Source organism: Alosa pseudoharengus, unplaced genomic scaffold (assembly GCF_046254945.1).
Source record: "Alosa pseudoharengus isolate Yale_2024_CS ecotype anadromous, Long Island Sound unplaced genomic scaffold, YU_APseudo_1.1 YU_APseudo_1.1_scf_3, whole genome shotgun sequence".
NCBI lineage: Eukaryota > Metazoa > Chordata > Actinopteri > Clupeiformes > Clupeidae > Alosa > Alosa pseudoharengus.
The window spans coordinates 19337138-19358317 of NW_027468718.1; the positions used below are offsets into that span (position 1 = coordinate 19337138).

Here is a 21180-nt window from a genome sequence, read left to right on the forward strand (position 1 = left end):
TATTTGGTAACTTCTGTAGACATCCTAAATGGGGTAGGGGTTAAAATTAGTAGAAAAAAAATATTGCATAAAACATTTTTAAGTTGTCGTATGTATCTTTTTGCCGTGGTATAGTGTTAATTTTTCCATTTAGATGTCTTGAAAAGGTCTTAAAAGTCTTTACATTTGCACTTGGAAAATGTGCAGATACCCTGCTTTCCAGACTGATCTGCAGAGCAAATTCAAATTTGCTAATAGGTTAGTGTGGGTTCATGCAGGTTATTTGCTATTGTTTTCCTCTTTCAGTTTAGACCAAACTTGTGCATTCCTGACAGTGTATATAGATGCCTATCAATGAGTGTACCTGCACTGCCAGCTCTAGTGTTGTACCAATAGCACTGTGGCTCTTGCGAACGGCAAGATGCCTCTGGGAGAAGGCCTGTGGGTCTTAGTGGAGATTTGCTCAAGTTAAACTAGGCCTGGTGTCCAGGGAGCTGCCAGGGTGCACCAGTAGATGATTTTTATTAACATTTTATCTGTAAAGCACGGAGGCCTGGATCACAGCAAGGTATTCTAACATTGAAGTTTATTTTATTATTTCCCACAAGTGTAGGTGTTCTGTGATGAATTAATACACATGTATGATTCCAAAACTGCTCTCTCTTTATTCTCTCCTGCGCCAGAACACTGTTAGTTCTGTCACTGAAAATGATGAGAATGTTGTGGTTGTTATAGTTATGGTGGCTTATGCTTCAAAGAAATCCTGCTCTGGGTCTATGGGCTGACTCTTGGCATGGTGTGGCATGGCAGTGTGGCGGTGGTGGTGTTTGGTGTGGCAGGAAGGAAGGTCCTGTTGGCATTAGGTGCCCCTGCTGCCTGCTGTGGCATCCTCTCGCTTACGCCACTGTCCAGATGACCTGGTGGCGACCCCCAGTGACATCCCACAGTGCGCTGGGCCATCTGCCTGTGGCACAGATGTAAGGGAATTGGGTTAAATGGGCGCTGCTAATCTGGCACTGCTCGATCCCCGTCTCCCTCTCTCTCGCTCTCTCTCAGAGCTCCCTTCTCTTCTCTCGCCATTGGTGTAAATCTTCTAAAGTCCTCCCTTTTTACTCTATCCCTATTTTTGCGTGCTCTGTGTCTTTCCCCTGTCTTATAGTCATTTTCCAGCCAGCCAGTTGGAGGTGAGCATTCACTCTTTTTGATCTCTTTGTCTTTCTGTATTTCCTCACTATCTGTCAGGCGTTTTAAAAAATCCATCTTGTCTCCTGTTGCTTCCATTGTGAAAGGCACAGATTCATGAATTGTCCTTAGCTGATCCCACTTCAAGCTAAACGTCAGAGAGACAAAATGTCAGATTTTGCTCACTGCTTTTGGTGTTTACGTTCATGTTCCCATCTATCCCCAGTAGGGGATGTCCGTGTTGGAGACTTGTGTGTTTTCTGAATGGCTGCCTGTCTCTCCTCTCCTCTCCTCTCCTGCCGACACGTCGAGTCTGTAAAAGCTGGCGGGTCAGTCCGTCTCGCACCCTTCTGAGCGCAGCAGCCAAACCAGAGACGCTGGGAAACGCTCCCGCCATCACTCCTCCATGTTTCCTCACACACACTCTACCAACCGGCAGACACGTCTGCCCCTCACCCCCTCCTCGTCCAGCCCCCCTCACCAGCCTACTTACTCCACCCCCCCATTCCCCTCCCTCCATCTCTCTCTCTCCCTCATCCCTGCCCCCCCCTTATTCCTTTCTCCTGTCTCCCCTCTTCCCTCCTGGATCTTCCTGATCTGCTTGTTTGATGACAGTAGGGTTAACCCCATCCTGGATTGACGTGTTTGTTTGTGTATATATATGGGATGTGTGTTTGAGACTGAATGAATATATTTGTGTGTGTGTGTGTGTGAGGGTAAGTGAGTGAAACTGTGTGTAAGTGTGAGGCAGAGAGAGGGTGAGAGGACTGTGTTTGGTGCTTGTTTTCTGAAGCATCACTGTGGTGCCTAGGCCAGTGTGTTACCGTGCCAACGTCCCTCCCCCACTTCCACCCCCACCCGCTGGCTGTGTCAGCGCTGGCTGCCATGCTGGGCTCTTTCTCACTCTCTCACACACACACACACACACACACTCTTTGCTCTGTGCCAGGCCATTTAAACGGGCCGTGTCATTCCAGTGGAATGTTCAGCACACAGCCAATTCAGGGTAACACAGGGACAGACTGCTTATGTGCTCTTCATGGTTGTGTGTGTGTGTGTGTGTGTGTGTGTTTGTTTGCGATTCTTGCGAAGACCTCTTGCTGTGTGTTGCATGATCTCACACACACACCCCGTGTGATGTGATGTGGGGTGGCTCCACGAGATTAAAATCAAAGCTTGACACGACTCCTCCCTCGCCAGACGTGACTGCCTCATCCAGCCCCTCCCTTTCATCTCATCACATCTTTCTCTCTTCCTCTCTCTCTCCCTCCCTCTCTCCCTCTTCTCTTTGATGCGTATGCTGAGGTGTTCAACTGCCAGCGTGTCTGACGGAAACGAAGTTGTCTTCTCCTGGAGAGACAGGTGTGAGTGAGTGTGTGTGTGTGGGGGGGCAAACCCATCCCTCCTGTACTCCACTCTTGGTTGATTGACAGTTGCATTGGATGGACGCTACCTCGACGTCAATCCTACTTCAGGTGTTGAGAAGCTGGCGTGCCGGATGTGTCGAGGTTCATGTTTTCTTTAGGCGTGCCTGTTTGACTGTGGTTTCCATTTGCATAAATATGTGGTTCTACTTATTTACATTCACCTGCAGTCATTCTGAAGGCATTTTTATGAAGAACTGCTCACAGGCCAGTGAATGCATTCATTTGTCCCCACATACTTACGCGGGGAGTGGAACCTTTTCCTCTCAACAGGCACGGATTGTTGGCCAAGAGGCTACTCTGTGGTTGAAAAGTGTTCCTTACCGTAAAGAGTTGGCCAGACCCTGCCATGGGTTCTGAAGAGAACCTGTCATGAGCGGCTTCATAGTCCTGTTAGCATGAGTAGCATGTACAGTTTGACCCACTAAATCCAAACTGGACTGACCTCCTCAAACAGAGCTGTAGAGCTGTGTGCCAAATTGCATTGTAGTCCCTGCTGGACTAGTGCCTTATGGTAAAACATGGCTGTGGGCCCTCCACTGACTGTGCGCTGAGCCTGGGTGCTTGGAGTTGGCTACTCCACTCTATGAGCCACATCTGCTGGCTTCATCAACAGCAGTTGGGCGGTGGTAGTGGAGTGGCTAAGGAGCTGGGCTAGCATGTAGCCCAAAAAGTTGTGGGTTCAGTGAGATTTCTCAAGTAATTTCTCTTATTGTGAGTCCTGCATCCTAGCTGTCTGTCAGCGGTTGGTTGCGGCTGATGGTGATTTGGGGTGTGTTCGGCGTGAGGGAGAGTATGGATCCCCGGTCTGGGAGGTGTTGCATGGTGGGAGTGTGCAGGTGGTGAGGTGGGGCTAGCTGAGTTTTGGCTCTGGGAGGTGTTGCATGGTGGGAGTGTGCAGGTGGTGAGGTGAGGCTAGCTGGGGTTTGGCTCTGGCCTGCTGTTGTGAACAGGACCGTTAGCCACACAGCTCATAATGAGGTGCCTCTCTAGCAAGCCTGCAGGTACATGGACATCATTAACTTGGATGATTGACTGTGTGTGTGTGTGTGTGTGTGCGTGCGCAGGCGCGCATCAGTGTGTGTTTGAGAACAGTGCGGTAGGCAAACTTGTGTTCATTATAGAAAAGTTTTAGTCCCTAGTGGCTGTTCTTGAATAGGGAAAAAAATACAGACTTTTTTTTTTTTGAGGCCCAAAGCCTTCGTCAGCATCTCTGAAGGCTAGAAAAGTTTTTAGGAGCGGCTTGATGAGTTGTGTTCAGGAACTGTCGGCATCGCCCCATCCCTCCCCACGCACGCACGCACGCACACACCAACCTACCTCTCCCCAGAGGGCTACACACTCATTAAACTCCTTTAATTACTTTATTGATTTGAGATCATCAAAATATATGAAAACCACACAGACACTTTCCAAGAGATGGCGTGGGACTGGCTATGTCAATTATACCAACCCAATTATGGGATGATTAACTTGCTTGTAACTCTTGAATTAAAATCGGATGTGGTTGGCATGGAATGGCAGACGCTGGCTGAGGCTTAATGAAGACAGGTCAGAAGGTGACACAAAGGAGGCACGTTCTCATCTGAATAACTCGCATAGCTGTATTATGTATGGCTGATGAGTGGGTTTTGGCTAGTGAGAGTTCAATTGAGTCATAGCAGATGTTCATGACGCCATTCCTCACACTCATTGCACACACAAAGAGGAGGGAGAATCCAGCGTTGTTGGTGTGGAGTACTCCATAGTAGTGGCTGATGTGGTGATGGAATTTGTTTGCCATTTGTTTGCCTTATCAGTGATTTGTATATGCTTTTGTCACACGGTCACCATTTTGAATATTTTCTGTACGAAAAAGAGGCTGAGGTGAGAGAGAACTCTGAAAGTTGCTGTGAGTGAAGTAATGGCTTAGTGCTGTGTGTACCAGACTGCAGTTCTTACCAATGACGGAACCAGAAACTCGTTTCATCGTTTCCCAAGAGACACAAATATCCATCAGCAGTGGATTGCCAAAATAAGGAGTAGGGGACCCATTAAAAGTGGGCAGTTGAAGAGGAGGGGGGAGGGGTCATCTTGTATGGGACCTGCCTGACTTGGTTCATCTATAGCAGTGTGGTTCTCTGTTTGCTTGTGAAGTCGTGTGTGTGTGTGTGTGTGTGTGTGTGTGTGTGTGTGTGTGTGTGTGTGTGTGTGTGTGTGTGTGTGTGTGTGTGTGTGTGTGTGTGTGTGTGTGTGTGTGTGTGTGTGTGTGTGTGTGTGTGTGTGTGTGTGTGTGTGTGTGTGTGGAGGGGAATTCTGATATCAATTCTGAAATCAAAATGGAAATGAACGCATTGATTTGCTGCTACCGTGCAAATAAAACTGGAAGTAGCAGAATGTGTTGACAAACACGACTGAAAAACGGCATCCACCGCTAAAACAAAGAGAGCAGCTTCTTAGTAGAAATCATGGGGAAATTAGAGCGCTGACCTTAATGATCCACACAGACACCCCCGCCACACACACACACACACACACACACAGAGTGGATGGCCCCCTGGTGTTGTGTGCCAGACGGTAAGCAGATTACAACTGAGCACACAGAGTAGCATGGAAAGAAATAGAATTTACTGTGCTGCTCCCCATGTCTCCAGTGTGTGTGTGTGAGTGTGTATGAGAGAGACAGACTAATATCTATGCTGTCTGTCTCTTTTGCAGGCTTTGGGTCCTCTGCCATTGTCCTTATCCTACACACAGACAGACAGACATGGCCACAGCAATATCCCGGTGACACATGAAGATGGTGAGTCAATATACACACACACACACACACACACAAATATGCTGTCCTTTTTGTTAACTCTCTGAGGCCAAATGTGGCCACACACACAAACGCTCCACACAAGCAGAGTGTGAGATGGGCTGTGGGGTTTATTTTGCACACAGGCAAAGCTTGTCCCATCAGCTGCAGTTCTAACCAATCAATTATTTCCACAGCATTTCCACTGTACAAACTGCCATTATATTGCCCTCCTTTAAGGACATTCAGAGTTTGAAGACACACACACACACACACACACACACACACACACACACACACACAGAGGACTGTGTCATGGAAAGACAGCTCTGTGGCAGAGAAGTGTATGTGAGAGGAATGTGGAATGGTTGAAAAGTTCACAGTAAATATTTGAAATGGCTGGCATTCAGGAGCAGGAGGTGTGTGTGTGTGTGTGTGTGTGTGTGTGTCTCAAAATGAGCCAAAGAGCGTCACCGAGTTAAATTTAGTCCGTAATCAGTGGCGTACACACGTCACCGACTCCATCTCCAAGTTGTGTCCACAAATGCCACCCTCTCCAGTATCTAATTTACTCCTAATTTTCTTTCTCTAGGTCTCGCTCCCTCCCACTCTGACATGAACATAAACACTAACATAGCTTATGTTTACGTCAGGTATTGTTTTTAGTGAGGACCTTATGTAATGCAAGTGTGCAAGTTGAACTAAAAATAAGAAAACTTTTTTTTTATTATTATCAAATACAAATATGAACCCTCATTAGAGCTGCCAATGGTGCTCAGGTGCAAGTTATGGCTTAGTCATGAATAGTCACGAGCCAGAAAAATGATGATCAGTCATTACATGTTCCACCGAACTAGCCGTCACTCCAGGCAATGGGCTGGAGTAACACAGGACTGAAAAGTGGCAATGGCTGTACAAAGACAAACAAAGACCCAAACGGTCTTGAACCCATCCGGATAACTGAAAGTCTGTCATTTCTGCAGTCCCTGAAGTACCTCGGCCATCACTGTGTTTGAGCCAATGTCCTAGAGGCACACAGACTCAAGGATAAAGTGAGGCAGACGAACCTATAGGACAGAAGCAAGATGAAAAGCATGGAACACTGCATTTGGACTACTATTGTGATGTACTGTTCCCCCTTTAAAAGGGATCGAAAATGACAGTGTTTCCATTTCCACTAAGCACTACATTAACTGGGTTCACTAATTAGTTTTCTGTCTGTGGTTGAAGAGGCGCTATATATTGAAATTACTCGACATGTTTTTTATTCTTGGCCCTTAATGGAGCGACTTTGACGCCAGAGAGAGCGAGAGAGACAGACAGACTTAACTGAGTCACAGCTGCATTTCTAATGGGATTTGCATAAATGTGTTTGCTCTGCCAGTCAGCTGACCTGTTTGTTTGATTGTGTGTGTTTTGGATATGTGTGTGCTTTTCTGTTTTAGGATTGGTTGATTCATAATTATTTGGATTTTTTTCTGTGTATATAAACAGATTTCGATGCATCAGTGTACATAAGAGAGTGGTAGTGGTAGTGTTTATTGCACTGGTAGTGTTTATTGCATGTGAATTACATTCAAGCTTACAGATACAGGGTGTCGTGCTAAGGATACGGTGTATTACGTGGACTGTAGAATAGATGCATAAGCAGGTTTGTCCATGATGGGGAAGTGGTTTCGATGTGTGGGATTGATTAACTCTGCCAATTAGTAGTTTTCTGTTTTGTGGTTCTCCAGTAGTTTTTTTTTTTGTGGTCCCGTGGCTTCTCTTTAGTGAGCGTGCTGGTGTATAAAATTAGTGGAGCGCAGAGGAGGCGTGTGGTGGGTGGGGTTTTGGAGCAATTGTAAACACACGGAAACACCAGGGTAAACATGGGCGCTTGTGGGTTGGCATCATTGGCATTTTCCTGGCGATGCTTGGGGCTAGTGATGGCTCAATATTACCTCAGAGGGCTGGTTGGTGGAATGATCTGTGTTTTTTGGTAAGGGGAGGGGGGACTGGCATACCGTTGTAAAGTGTTGGCATACTGGTACTACTTGTCATAGGCAGAAACTACTCATTGATTATTAAATGCCATGTTCAATGCGGAAAAAACACTGTACCAACATTTGCACTTGATAGGACATTGATTATGTATGAACCAGTGAACAAATACTCTTTATTTGTTCTCTGAAAGCTGAATGTGATAGAGTTCTTTTGCTGAGAACCAAGGTTCTTCACAGGTTTTAAGTATTCACTGAGCCAGAGTTCTTTGTAAAATTCAGTGGTATTCTCTACATCTAATATTACAGTTCCAATACTCAGTGTGGGTACATATTTTGTCACTTCCGTACATGTCTTAATTGGGAGGCCCATGGGGCATTGTAAAATGAGATTGCTTTTCCTCCAAAGTGTATGTAACCCTCATCAAATGGTTTTCCAGTGTATCTGTTGGTTGCGTCCTTGATTAGCCTTGTAAAGAGGAGAAAATGATGGTGCAAACCAACAAAAACCACCTTTTTATTAAAACATAATGGATTATTTGCAGTTGACCTCCGGGGTCAGGAAATGCACGTTATGGATATGATCTTAAGGTCTCAACAACGATTTAGTTGTTACTGATAAACATGTTGGCATGTTGATTGTGTTTGCCGTAGGCATGAAATACTCATTGATGGTTATAATGGTATTAGATGCACAAAATACACATTAAATGCACAAAAAATACTGCAACTGAAATTATGCAACACTGTTGCAATACTGCAACCAGAATTGAAGTTGATGTGTATGAACTAGTGAAATCTTAATGGGTTCTCTGTAAGCTGAAGATTCTAGATAGAGCATCGAGAGGGTTCTTCATGGCTGGATAGTAATTACAGAGCAGGTGTTTTATGTCCTGTTTCTTGGTTGTTTCTGTGGGCTATATCCTTTGGTTCATGGATTAGCTTGGTAAACAGTAGAAAAATTATTGTTTGTCCTGTGTGCACCATCACCCTTTTACCAAAGCATATCGTTTGCAGCATATCTACTAGGCCAGGAAATCATCCCGCTGTTAGCAATGTTGTGGATATTGGAAAAAAAACATCACTAGCTAGCCGTGTGTTACCCACAAAACGTGTACATTTTATAGATAGCTAACAATTGGCATTGGTTTGATGCTACATGATAAACTTCCAATACAGGGGAAAAGGAAAAGCAAAGCCCTTTTTTTCTGATTACCATGACCTTATTGTTTTTTGTTCAGTCAGTTGAGCGTCAGGATAGGCCTACTGCAGAATGCTTTGAATTGAACGGACCACCCCGACATTTAGAGATTCGATATTGCTTTCTAATGACCGCTGAAAATGAACCACGACAACTTCTTTTGGCAACGGCTTTTGTGCATTTTAACTCGTAACCCTTCTTCTGTGGCCCATATCTATGTCTGCATTGTAACGTGCGGTGTGTTCTGTTCTTTCTTCCATCTCTGTGGCCCTCCTGCCTTTCTAATGGTTGCAGCTACTCTTGTTCACTACGGCAGCTCAAGCATGTGCCTTGCACAGGTGGAGAGTATACCAGTTATTCCTAGCTCAGGTTATATTTAGCTCGTATGTTCTTTTCAATTCAAGTCAAACCTCAGCAATGGGCCAGTGCCACTTGGGACAAATATTGTGCCCATTTTTCCAACACCACTGGGAAAACGTCCAGGGATATTTTATATATATATATATATATATATATATATATATATATATATGTGTAAGGGATATAATGTATAGAACGCCGGTCATTACTGGGAAAATAAGTCCCGACAGGGTGGGGGCAGCGGAGGGGTCTTGTTCCGCCCTGAAGGGACTTCAGTTCTATACATTATCCTGCTTATTACACGGCTACTTGCCAAAACTAAATAATAAACTCCCCACGATATGACTTTAGCCTACATAGCCTAGCCTATTTGTTACCGTTCATCATGGCATCTGCTGAGAAACAAATAGTTCGCTTAAACACACGCTGAACTTGAATCAAACATTCTTTAGAACACAGCTGATCAACCGTTTGCCTTCACTTTTGAATGAAGTTCCAGTCCTTGCGTAGTGATATGGAAGACGTATCAGAAGCACAAAACCCGTTGCCATTGACGGCGGTAATTATATGTTTTTTTATCACCCGGAGAGAAGAAATACTCTTTTCTGATTGGCTGGCGGGTGGCCTTTAATTCTGAATAACAGGACACCGTTCCATATCAATGCTTATGAATGGTAACTATAACAACCATAGTAGGACGACGGTTGCAGCGCTCTAGAATCTTTTGGTTGGAGGCTTCCCAACAATGGAATTAACTGTAAACAAGCTAACTGTCCATGCTAAAGTTGTACAACAAGCTGAATAGTGAGCTTCTTTTTAAACAGAACCGCGTGTTTACAGTGTTTACAGTGGCAACCGGGTGATAAGCGGGATAACGGCCTTCGAGGTATGTCCAGTTATACGGAATTAATGGACTTGGGCGGAGGCAACTCACCTCCGCTGCGCGTCGGGGAGTTTTTGCCCCTCGCCCTCGTCCATTAATTCCGTATAACAGGACACCTCGGCGGCCGTTATCCCTTACATAGCGGTAATTACATGAATATATTTTACTGTAGAACTTTGGGAAATCCCATTCAAGCCAATGGAGCGTTCTACTTGTAATAGCCGTGTAATAAATATATATAGCCTATATATGCTACGATCCAATGCGTTGGTTACATGTAGGATATGTGATCTGTTTGTCAATTAAACTTAACATACATCTCTAGTTTAGAGCCCCAAATTGCTTTTCTAATCCTTCGACGCTATGAGGTTGTGTTCCTTTATAGTTTCTGGATAGTACCGGTGCTTTGGACTGCTTTGTGTGTGCTTTGTGTTGAATGCATTATGCATATGTGTATTTTGAATACGTTTCAGTAGAACTCCTGTGGTCGCTCTGACTGTGAGTTCCAAGGGCCTTTTTGCTTACAGTATTCGGTTCTTTGGAAGCATGCCTAAATATTTTTGGGATGACAATGTGATCTGACATTGTGGTTTCTCATATTGCAACTGGAGGATGGGGGTTGGGGGAGAAAATAGAGGAGCCATGGTGACACACACACACACAAAAAGTTAGACACTAATATTTTTGGCTCCATTCCAAAAGCCTTGTGTATTCTATTTTTTTCCATTGTTTTGTTTGAAAAGATGGGCAACTGTGGTTGACTGTGCAATATTGGGGCTGGTTTAAAAATCTCTACATGATCTAATGTTCATTACCATATACAACAATGCTCTAATATTCTAATATTTTCATTAGTACTCCTGGTGTCTCATCGCTATTCTTGTGTATGTCTAATATTTCTGCTCTGTGCCTGTGTGTTTTCCTTCTAGTGTGCCAAAGAGTTGTAAGAGCTCCTGAGGGAGACTCCATACATTCCTGCACACACCCACCCACACACACACACCCACGCATATACAGTTTCACACACACACAAACACAAAAACACACACACACACCCCACACACACACACACACACACACACACAGAGACATTCACTCACAGAATATGCTCGAGGTGCAAGAAGAGAGGCCAACAGCAGCCACGGCGACAGCAACGCACTTTGGCAAGAAGGAGCGGGAGCGCGCTCGGAAGGAGCGGGAGGAGGGGAAGGACGGGCGCAGCCTTGGCCCCGGCACCGGCGCGGGCCCCCGGACCGGCAGGGCCAAATCCACGGGCCTCGCGGCGCACACGCACTCCCACGCGCACACCCACAGCCCGCACCAGCACTTAAGTCCACCGATCGTTGCCCTGGGATCTCCGTCAATGCATTCCAGCAACCCCAAAGTCAGAAACTCCCCGACAGCCAATACTCAAAGGTGGGTAGTGATGCATAGAACACTCATCCGCACTGAACACTCATCCGCACTGTCTTCTCTAGCACTCGTTCACTCTCTATCACTCTCTGTGGTCTGTGTCACTTCTTTCTATTAATCTCAGCTCTCGTTTTCAGTTTCTTTTTCAGATCATTTTTCTCTTTTTCCTATTCTCTTCTTTGATTCCCCCCATTTGTCTGTGTGTGTGAACCTCTGTCAGATTTTTCGCCCTTCTGTCAAGGTGCTTAGTCCTGTTAAAGATCCTGCATGTACGTTTCTGTATTTGAGTGTGTGTGTGTGTGTTTAAGTGCATGTGCGTGTGCTGACGTTTACACACACACCCAGTTATTGTCTCACTGTAGGGAACCCATAGATGTTGACTTTGGCAGACACGCCTCCCTGAAATAGTTTTTTTTTTTTTCTTCTTCTTCCAGTGTTAGGTTTTAGATGTGGAGGCTGCTCTCTGAGTGCCAGGGAGCGCCTCAGTGTACTGTTCTGGGGTCATTGAGGACACCGGACGAATGGTCCTGGGTGCTCCTGAGCAGGCTCTAAAACTGATCGGGGGTCAGTGGGTTTGTGGCTGCTGCTGACTCATGTTTCTGGAGCGAGTGGAAAAACAAGTGTCTGCACTTTGCCAAGGTCCCACTGAGCTTGAGCTTTTTTTTCGCATTCTGTCTATTTCTCTCCTTTCTCTCTCTTCCTCTGTCTCTCTCTCTCTCGCGCGCACGCACGCTCTTCGAGGTCATGTTGGCACAGGACCTAGCTTATGCCTCAGGCTTTCCTGCCCTGTGTGTGTGTCTGTGTGTGTGTCTGTGTGTGTGTTTGCATGCTCTTGGCTCAGTATATTAGTGTTGGTAGGGTGTGGTATGGGGATTTCTCCATTCTCTGTGTGTGTGTCTGTTTGCAGGTTTGTGTGTGTGTGTGTGTGTGTGTGTGTGTTTCAGGGTGTGGTGTGGCTTTGCGTCTGCCAGTTTGTACAGTTCTAGAAATCGGGATTAGATTCTCATGCTAGCTGAGACCATAGGATATGACCAACGGGGTTGTGTAAGACATTGCCAGGTGCTTGTCTTTCTGTGTGTTTAGTCATTTTAACCCTAGGCTGTGTGTCATTTGGTTTCCATGGAAATAAAGAGCTGTATTTCACAAGAGACCAAAGGGTCTGAAACCTGCACCATGATATTCACAAGCTCAGCTGACACACACACACACAAACATACTCTCACAACATACCACAACAACTATCCATGTGGTTTGTAGCATTGTTTGTGTATCTGTCTGGGTTTCTTTGTGTCTGAGTGTGTGTGCACGTGCCTTGGGCTAACTGTTGGCCAGATTTTAGAGGCCTCCTGAGGTGACTCTGTGGCCTGATTTCCAGCTGAGCCCCCCCCCCCCTCCCCTCACTGGGGCCCTCTTCCCTGGGCTCAGAGCTACTCTAGCCCCAGGCTTTGGCCTGTTCCCACTCACAGAGGAACAAAGGAGCAAAAACATCAGCTTGTGCAACCAGCTGTGAGATCAAGCCCTCTGGTAGAGCCCTGCGAGGCAGTCCCTCGAAAGAGCACAGACGACAAACTTAAATTGGTGCGCGCACGCGCTGAAGTACACCATTGGCTTTTTTCCCATTTTAATTTACTCTCTGATTGTTTGCAGTAACGATCCAGGCTCCATGCTGTTTTCATTGTGCTCCCACTCGTCTTGATGAAATTATTTGGTTTATGTGTACGCTGTGTGTGTGCATAATGTGTGTTATCAGTATCATAACTGGTTTGGCGTTCTCTAGCTTTCTTCAGCTTGATATTTATTTTTTTCTAGTTGTGCTCATTTTGTTTTGTAACTAATTCTCACATTTTTTCTCTCTCTCTCTCTCGCGCTCATTCTCTCTCATTTCATTTCATCATATCTTTATTTTTGGAGACCAGTGAAACTAGCACACGTGACTGGACTCAATGCCAATGGCCATATTGCTTATGTTCATGCACTTTGCTACCGATAGATGTGGAGCCACAGTGACCACTCCTCACTACCCCCCCCCCCCTCTCTCTCAGCAGTCCCAAGTCCAAGCAGGAGGTGATGGTCCGTTCGCCCCCTGTCATGTCTCCTTCCAGTGCCGCGCAGATGGACTCCAAACTGCCCAATCAAGGAAAGCAAGGCGGCGCTGCGAGCCAATCACAACCCTCCCCATGTGACTCTAAAACGCTGGGTGGTTGCCACGGGCCCAAGGGGACGCCAGGCGGCGGACCCGGGCTGAAAAACGGCCAGGGCCTCAACGCCGGCTCCAAGGTGAAGTTAAAGCGGGAACGGAGCACGTCGCTGGAGTCATTCGAGCAGCGTGACTCCGCTACACCCAACAACGACAGCGAGCCCAGAGGTAGGTATACCATCATAATCATCACCACCACCACCACCACGGCTGGCTGGCTGGCTGGCTGCTGCCATTTTGTCTGCGCTGGTAGTAAGCTGCGCCTCACACCGGGGTATTTAATGACTTAATTGATGAGGCAGCGAGTCTTACCTCCCTGGAGGCAGTTTACTAATAGAAGATGATTATATTGCAGTGGGCGTCTGTGGTACTATGACTGGCTGAGTGTGCGTGCATGTGTGTGTGCGTGTGCTAGTCTGCGTGTGTCTTGGTGTGTGAAGCCCACAGGCTAGGAAGGGTAGCAGAAAGCAGAAGACTAATGATGAAATCACAGAATTTATATCTAATGAAGAAGAGGGGTGGCCTCTACTCTCTCACTCACTCACACACATACACTCACATGCACATACTCAAGGAACTGTGTGTGTTTTCCATGTCCTCTATGTATCTTCAGACAGAGACAGCCAGACACACACACAGTTGGTGTTGTGTAAAGTTAAGTGTATGAGCACTGGAAAGACAGCAACCCTGCAGTTATTTTGCGTGTCTACACGAGCACACTCCCACACACTGACCTTGTGTTCTTGTGTGTGTGTGTGTGTGTGTGTGTGTGTGTGTGTGTGTGTGTGTGTGTGTGCAGAGGGGAGCCGGGTAAAGCGTGTGTGTGTGTCGGAGAGACGGCAGCCCTACAGCGGAGCAGACTGGTGCTCAGGGGGAGAGAGTGACGAGGACGAGCAGGGATTCTACAGTGAGTCTAACACACACACCCATGACACACAAGGACACAGAGGTTATGCCGTTTGTCGCTCTGATAAACTTTTAGCTGTGTGTGTGTGAGAGAGCTTTGAAGTGTGACCTTTCTAGCGCCTAATAATTTGCACAACTCCTCTATCTTCTCCTCTGTCTGTCTCCTAGACTGCTCCTCTGGGGATCTGAAGCCCCAGGATCCCAGCTCCCACCCAGCCTCCAATCCCGCCCTGAGTCGCTCCTCTACGCCTTCCCACAATGCAATGGGAGGCCAGAGCGCTACCAACGACCCCAGCAGCACCCACAAACCCAAAGTGGTGTATGTTTTCACGACAGAGATGGCTAACAAGTAAGGGTTTTGGTTTTTAAAGCATACGTACACCATAAACCTTTAATGCACATTTTACACTCTACCTCATCTCTCTCCTTCATGAATTTCACTCCTTCTTGTATTTCCCCTTGGGGATCAATAAAGTATCTATCTATCTATCTATCTGGTCTCTCTATCACTCTTTCTTCCCACTCTGTTCTCTTCATTAATCCATCTCTCTGGCCATCTGTACAAAACTTGGGTGAGGTCAGGGGGCAGAGTTCAGCATCTGTTGCCATGTTGACTGGTCCTCACAGAGTTCTAGGCTGCTTAATCAAAGTTCACACGGTGGAAGTAGGCAAGCAGAAATGAAAAATTATGTGTAAATGCACAGTTGGGGAAAAAGCACATGGGTATTTATAAGCTGAGATGGTTGGAATAATGTGTGAAAGAGGGCTGGACAGTTATTTGTGATGTTCACTTTTCTTTATATGTCCATCATCTGTACTCTCCTATTCACTCTGTATTGGATCATTTTGCCAAGCTTCCTCTTGTATGTAGGCTGGAATTGTTTGTTTAGTCTCCAAGCTTTGGCATTTCCTTTGGATATCTGTCCTCAGCCCCCCTCCCCTCACAGACATATCTAATATTGTGTGTATGTATGTGTGTCTTGCTCTCTGCAGGGCTGCCGACGCTGTAGTGACAGGACATGCTGAGAGCATCATTGCCTTCCACATGAAGAACATCTCCAACAAGGGAGAGAAGACCCACCTACTTGTGGTATGATGACAACCATTTAATGTGTTTACAAATTTAGAGTTTGCATGGGGACATTTTGTGCTACTGTCTTCCAAGTTTCTTGTTAGCTGAAGTTTAGAATACAGTGATTTCCGAGCTGTTAAGAACAAAACAAAAACCCTACATGTGGCCAGTTTGTTGAAGGGAGGTGTTCTACCAATGGGTGTTTTCATATAGTTACATACTTTAATGATGTGTAGAGAAATGCAAATGTGTGCACACTAACACACACACCCACACACACACACTGACTGTTCATCAGTTTTGAATGTTGCAGAATGTGTTTGTTAAGTAGTCCTCTCTCCCCTGTGGTGTGTTTAGTCTTAATGAGTCTGAAAGCTAACGAGGCTAATTACCGCACACTGCGCTCTGATCAGCCTTGCTGAGAGTTGTAATGCACAGGCATTCATGCTGCATTGCTAATTGCAATCACAATGCTCCCCTGTCTTCTGTCTTACGAGACTCCTTCCTCTTCATTTTATCAGCCTTTGTTTTTTTACACCTGCCGTTCTTTGTCTTTTTAAAATCTAGAATAATCAGACGGGACCCCTCCGGAATGAAGGGAAGCCCCCACAAGGATCAGGAGTCGGGCCCCAAGACCAGAACCTGCCACCCGGCACAAAACCTTCACAGCAGTCCTTCCAGCAGTCCCAGTCTTCAGTAGGCCAGGGGCCAAAGTCCGCTGGCCTCTCCCAAGATGGAGCTCCGTCAACAGGCATGGACAACAAGAGCCTACCAAGCAGCAGCCCTCGTAATCCTACACCTCATGACCGAACGCCTGGCAGGCAGACCCCATGCTCCCCAGGTGCCCAGCCAGGGTTCCCTCCGGTAGATGGTTCTAAAGGGGGAGACCAGAAGCTTCTGCCCCAGGACATGATGCCCGGCATGGGAGAGAACTCGAGCTCGGAGGGCCTGTCTCAGGAGCAACTGGAGCATCGCGAACGCTCTTTGCAGACTCTTCGAGACATCCAGCGCATGCTATTTCCCGATGACAAAGATATGGCAGTCATGGGACAGAACACCCCACCGGTGGGCCCCCAACCCCCAAATCATCCTGGAATGATGGAAGGGGGACCCAAAAAGCCAGAGCAGGGGCCTCTACAGGCCATGATAGCTCAGTCGCAGAGCCTGGGAAAACCTGGCGGACCAGGAGGTCGTCCAGATGGACCCCCATTTGGGCCGCCAGGTCCCCGCGACATGCCCTTCTCTCCAGATGATATGGGGCCCATGCCGCCTGGAGGACCAATGAACTCCCACCCTGGGGGTCCAGGGGGGGAACAAGGGGATCACTTGACCCCAGAGCAGCTTGCGTGGCTGAAGCTGCAGCAAGAGTTCTATGAAGAGAAGAAACGCAAGCAGGAGCAGATGCACAGATCCATGGGGGACCCCATGATTCTTCACGGCCCACGCGGTGCCATGATGCGTGCCCCTCCTCCGCCCTATCAGATGAATCCCGGGGAAGTGTGGGGCCCTGGCGGGCCTGAGCCGTTTCCCGATCAGATGGGCATGGGGCCTCGTGGAATGCCACCCCACATGCAGCGGATGCCCGGCTTCCCTGGCATGATGAACCCAGACATGGAGGGAGGGCCAAACCCCATGCCTCGGCCAGGCATGAACTGGCCTGATGATATGCCCAAAATGGGAGATGGTCGAGGTTTCCCACCCGGACAGGGCATGTTTGGGGGCCCTGGGGGACCAGGGGGCAGGGTTGAGAGGTTCCCAAACCCACAGGCAGTGCAGGAAGCCATGTTCCAGCAGGGAATGGGGGAGAAACCTGGAATGGGAATGCCACCAGGAATGATGATGGACAGGATGATGGGACATCCCAGACCTGGAATGGACCCCACAAACGGCCAGGGAGGCATGTTTCCACGAATGCCCGGTGACCCAGGACCCATGAGCCCAGCCTCAAGAATGGAGTACATGAAGGGGTTGGGGCGGGAGATGGGTCCAGGCCCTGAATTCGGCATGGGTCCTGGGGTCATGGGTGGTGGCCCGAATGCAGCTATGATGGGGGCCAAGATGAGGGAGGCAGGCATGAGTATGAGCCCCGAGGAGATGATGAAGATGGGGAGAGGAGGCCCACCACCTGAAAACATGGGGCCCCAGCAAAAGATGCTTCAAGGGCATCCTTTTCCTGACCAGCCCGGTGACTTCAACATGGGTCCAAACCGGCACTACCCAGGTCAGCAGCCTCAGGGCCCTGGCAATATGCGAGGTCCAAGGGGTGGAGAAATGCCCTTCGGCCCTGACCAGCGATCCAACTCCGGCCCCAACGTTGGAAACAACCATGGCCGTTTGAGCCACATGCCTCCACATCCGCAAAATCAGCCCCCTAACCAGGGCCAAGGTACTGGACCCAACTCTATGCCCAACCAGAGGGGTATGGGGCGCAAGCCTGCTGAACTCAGCATCCAGGCCGGGCAAGGGGTACACTCCCCAGGGGTCAACCCCCTAAAGTCCCCCACCATGAGGCAAGTCCATTCTCCCATGCTTGGCTCTCCGTCGGGAGCACTCAAATCACCGCAGACCCCTTCCCAGCTGGCCGGTATACTCTCAGGACCATCGGCTTCGGCTGTAGCGGCAGCAGCATCCATCAAGTCTCCCACCATGATGGGGTCTGCAGGGGCGTCTCCTGTTCATATGAAGTCTCCTTCGCTTCCGGTCCCATCTCCAGGGTGGACGTCTTCACCGAAACCTCCCATGCAGAGCCCAGGGATCCCCCAGAACAACAAGCCTCCCCTGAGTATGACCTCGCCCAACATGATGAGCAATGTAGACCAAGGTACTAGCATCTTTAGTCACATTAAGGCAGATCAATCAAATGTTGGTTAGATTAAGCACACACAGCACACCTTACTGGTCTTTCAGGCTGTATAACAGCAATCTCTTTCAATTTTAGCACCAGTTAATAGTTACTGTATTTCACAAAACAAATGTAGAGTTGTATGTATGTAGATGTATGCCAATCATCTCTGTCTACACAGTGGTTATATTCATTTTATCAGTATCAATCACGTATGCTTTGATTTACAGCACCTATTTAAGATTTAACAAGACCATGTGATGCCCTGTTTTCTCCTTACACAGGTGGGAATGGCCCGTCTTCAGCTCCTCCTCCCAGCTCAACAGCGAGTGGCCCTGGTGGGATGTCCCTTCCAGGAAGTCTTCCGTCCAACAGTCCCTACGGCATTCCCCCAGAGCCAACACTCCCCCAGAATCCTCTGTCCATCATGATGTCACGCATGTCCAAGTTTGCCATGCCCAGCTCCACCCCGCTCTACCACGACGCCATTAAGACTGTGGCCAGCTCTGATGATGATTCACCACCTGCCCGGTCGCCCAACCTGCCTTCACTCAACCACATGCCAGGTGCACTCACAAATTCATAACGCATTACTGAGACATCACTTAATCCAACCATGCACACAAACAAGTTTTTGATAAGTCAAGTTTAATTGTTCCATTTCTCTGTTGCCTCCTACAGGAATGGGTCCGAACCACCACCAAGGACACCCACGCATGATGGTACCCAGTTCTGCTGGCCACATGCCCGCTCTCAGCCCCATGGGTATGAACACTATGGGCTCCCAGCCCCTCTCCCACGGCATGCCCAACCAAATGCCCTCACCAAACCACATGGGTCCCAACATGGGCCCCCACCCTGGTGGCATGGGTCCCGGCGGCATGATGCCTCATGGGATGATGATGCAGCCTGGAGGCCCTGAACCTGGCATGGTCAACAACCAGATGGTACAAGGGAGGATGGGCTTCCCACAGCGAGGGCAGGGTTTCCCGCCTGGGCAGTCACCACCTCACCAGGGCCCTTTTTCACACAACGGCCCTGGGCCTCAGGGGCCCTTCCCCCATGGCATGGGCTTCCAAGGTGAGGGGCCCGGTGGTGGACCTATGGGCCGGATGGGTGGGAACATGCCTCATGGTCCCGGGGGCGACCCAGGGATGTGTAAGCCAAACCCACACGGAGGACCTGAGAACTTCGGCGGCATGCCTGGGGTGTTCAACGACGCTGACCTGCATGAAGTCATCCGTCCTGGGGCCACTGGCATCCCAGAGTTCGACCTGTCCCGCATCATCCCCTCGGAAAAACCCAGCCAGACTCTGTCCTACTTCCCTCGTGGGGGTGGTGGAGGAGGTGGGGAAGGTCCCGGTAAAGCTCCGCACCCCTCTGGCCCTCAGGTCTTCCAGCAGATGCAAGGGATGATGGGCGAGGGTAACCCCAGGATGGGTCTCCCGATGCAGGGCATGGGTGGCCCACCGGGTCCCGGTCACATGGGGCCCCAGGACATGGGCATGGGCAACCCTGGACACAACCCTATGCGGCCGCCTGGCTTCATGAATCAGGGCATGATGGGACCTCAGCATCGCATGATGTCTCCAGGACAACCGGGAATGCCCGGGCAGCCGGGGATGATGGGAGGGCCGGGGATGATGCCAGGGAAAGAGAGGGGGCCCATGTACAGCCACCCAGGCCCCGTGGGGTCCCCGAACATGATGATGTCTTTACATGGCATGGGCGGCCCCCAGCAGACTATGATGATGTCTCCACAGATGCGGCCCCGAGGCATGGGGTCAGATATGGGCATGGGCTTCAACCCTGGTCCAGGGATGTTCTGACCAGACCTGGCCTAACTAACTGAACAGTGCTTAGGGGGAGGATATGAACAGTTGGGGTGTTTAAAATAAAAATCCACCACAATTAAACATCCGTTTGGCTGTCACAGTGGAATCAGCACAGTGAAAATGGAGGTACCCACAATGCAACTGCTGCCATGAGAAGTGGGGCAGAGCATTGATTCTTGGACGTGGAAGTGACCGTTTTGTGTGCTCATAGTGATGGCTAAGTTTGCCATCAGTGCCATGAGAGAATACAGGAAGCAAAATAGTTTTTTTTTTCTTTCTTTTTTGGTTGTTTGTCTTTATTACTTTTTGTTCATGGAAACTTCAGAATGTACAGGACTAGCGTTCACTAGCGCAAAACTGCTTAGGTTTTTGTAAAATGTTTTGTCCGGACTTGGAACATTAACTTTGGCGTAAAAAACTGACAAGAATTTAAGTCATCAAATAAAGAATCAGGAGGTAGAGATTGAAGATGAAACTTTTTCAAATAATAAGTAAAAAACAACAAACAAAAAAAAAAACAAAAAAAACAAAACAAGCTCTCCTTACAAGGATTTTTTTTATCGTAAAGGTTGAATACGTAAGAAAAATACCAACCAAGACACCACCAATCAAGACTTGAAAGGAACTTCATTTTGTCAGCATTTTTTGTTTACATCTCGCTGATCGGAGATGGCATTTGTTGCTTTGTGTGTGAGTGCATGTGTGTGTGCGTGTGTGTGGGTGTGTGCCGTCCTCATGTTTAAGGGATTTCACCAGAGACTCTTCCTCCAGGTCCTGGGCTCCACGGTGACATAAGAGGGAGGTCCTGAGCTTATCGCCAGGCCTGGGCACTCCATATGTTTACCTGGGGTTGGCTCAGGCCATTTTAATTTTATTTGTATTATTGTTGTGTTTTTTTATTTCCTTTGTATCTTCAGTGTATAAGAAATCGACCTATGACCTCATACAGATAATAGTATTATTAAAAAAAAGCACAAACATGGATTAACCATAAAGGTACGCAGCGTTTTTATTCATTGGGTGCAGGTGGAGGCAGAAGCAAGCGATTAAGCTACTAAATGGTTGGTGAGACTGAAGAACTATAGGATTATAGGAAGAGCATTAATGACAGCTTAGTGTTTCTTA

The 21180-nt window shown here is 48.0% G+C and overlaps 1 protein-coding gene across 5 annotated transcripts in view; it reads left to right on the forward strand.

The window, feature by feature from the left end:
• Nucleotides 1-20587, forward strand: part of bcl9 (BCL9 transcription coactivator) — a 32108-nt gene extending 11521 nt beyond the window's left edge. For 4 of the 5 annotated variants that reach the window (XM_076263465.1, XM_076263467.1, XM_076263466.1 and 1 more), the window contains exons 3-11: nt 5283-5367; nt 10720-11206; nt 13246-13568; nt 14200-14307; nt 14475-14655; nt 15300-15396; nt 15946-18199; nt 18505-18786; nt 18902-20587. In XM_076263465.1, the coding sequence (XP_076119580.1) occupies nt 10896-11206; nt 13246-13568; nt 14200-14307; nt 14475-14655; nt 15300-15396; nt 15946-18199; nt 18505-18786; nt 18902-20049 (4704 nt within the window). In that variant the 5' untranslated portion in view covers nt 5283-5367; nt 10720-10895 and the 3' untranslated portion in view covers nt 20050-20587. The remainder of the gene's footprint in view (nt 1-5282; nt 5368-10719; nt 11207-13245; nt 13569-14199; nt 14308-14474; nt 14656-15299; nt 15397-15945; nt 18200-18504; nt 18787-18901) is intronic. The other variant, XM_076263469.1, reaches the window with a different exon arrangement.
• Nucleotides 20588-21180: the final 593 nt, after the last annotated feature.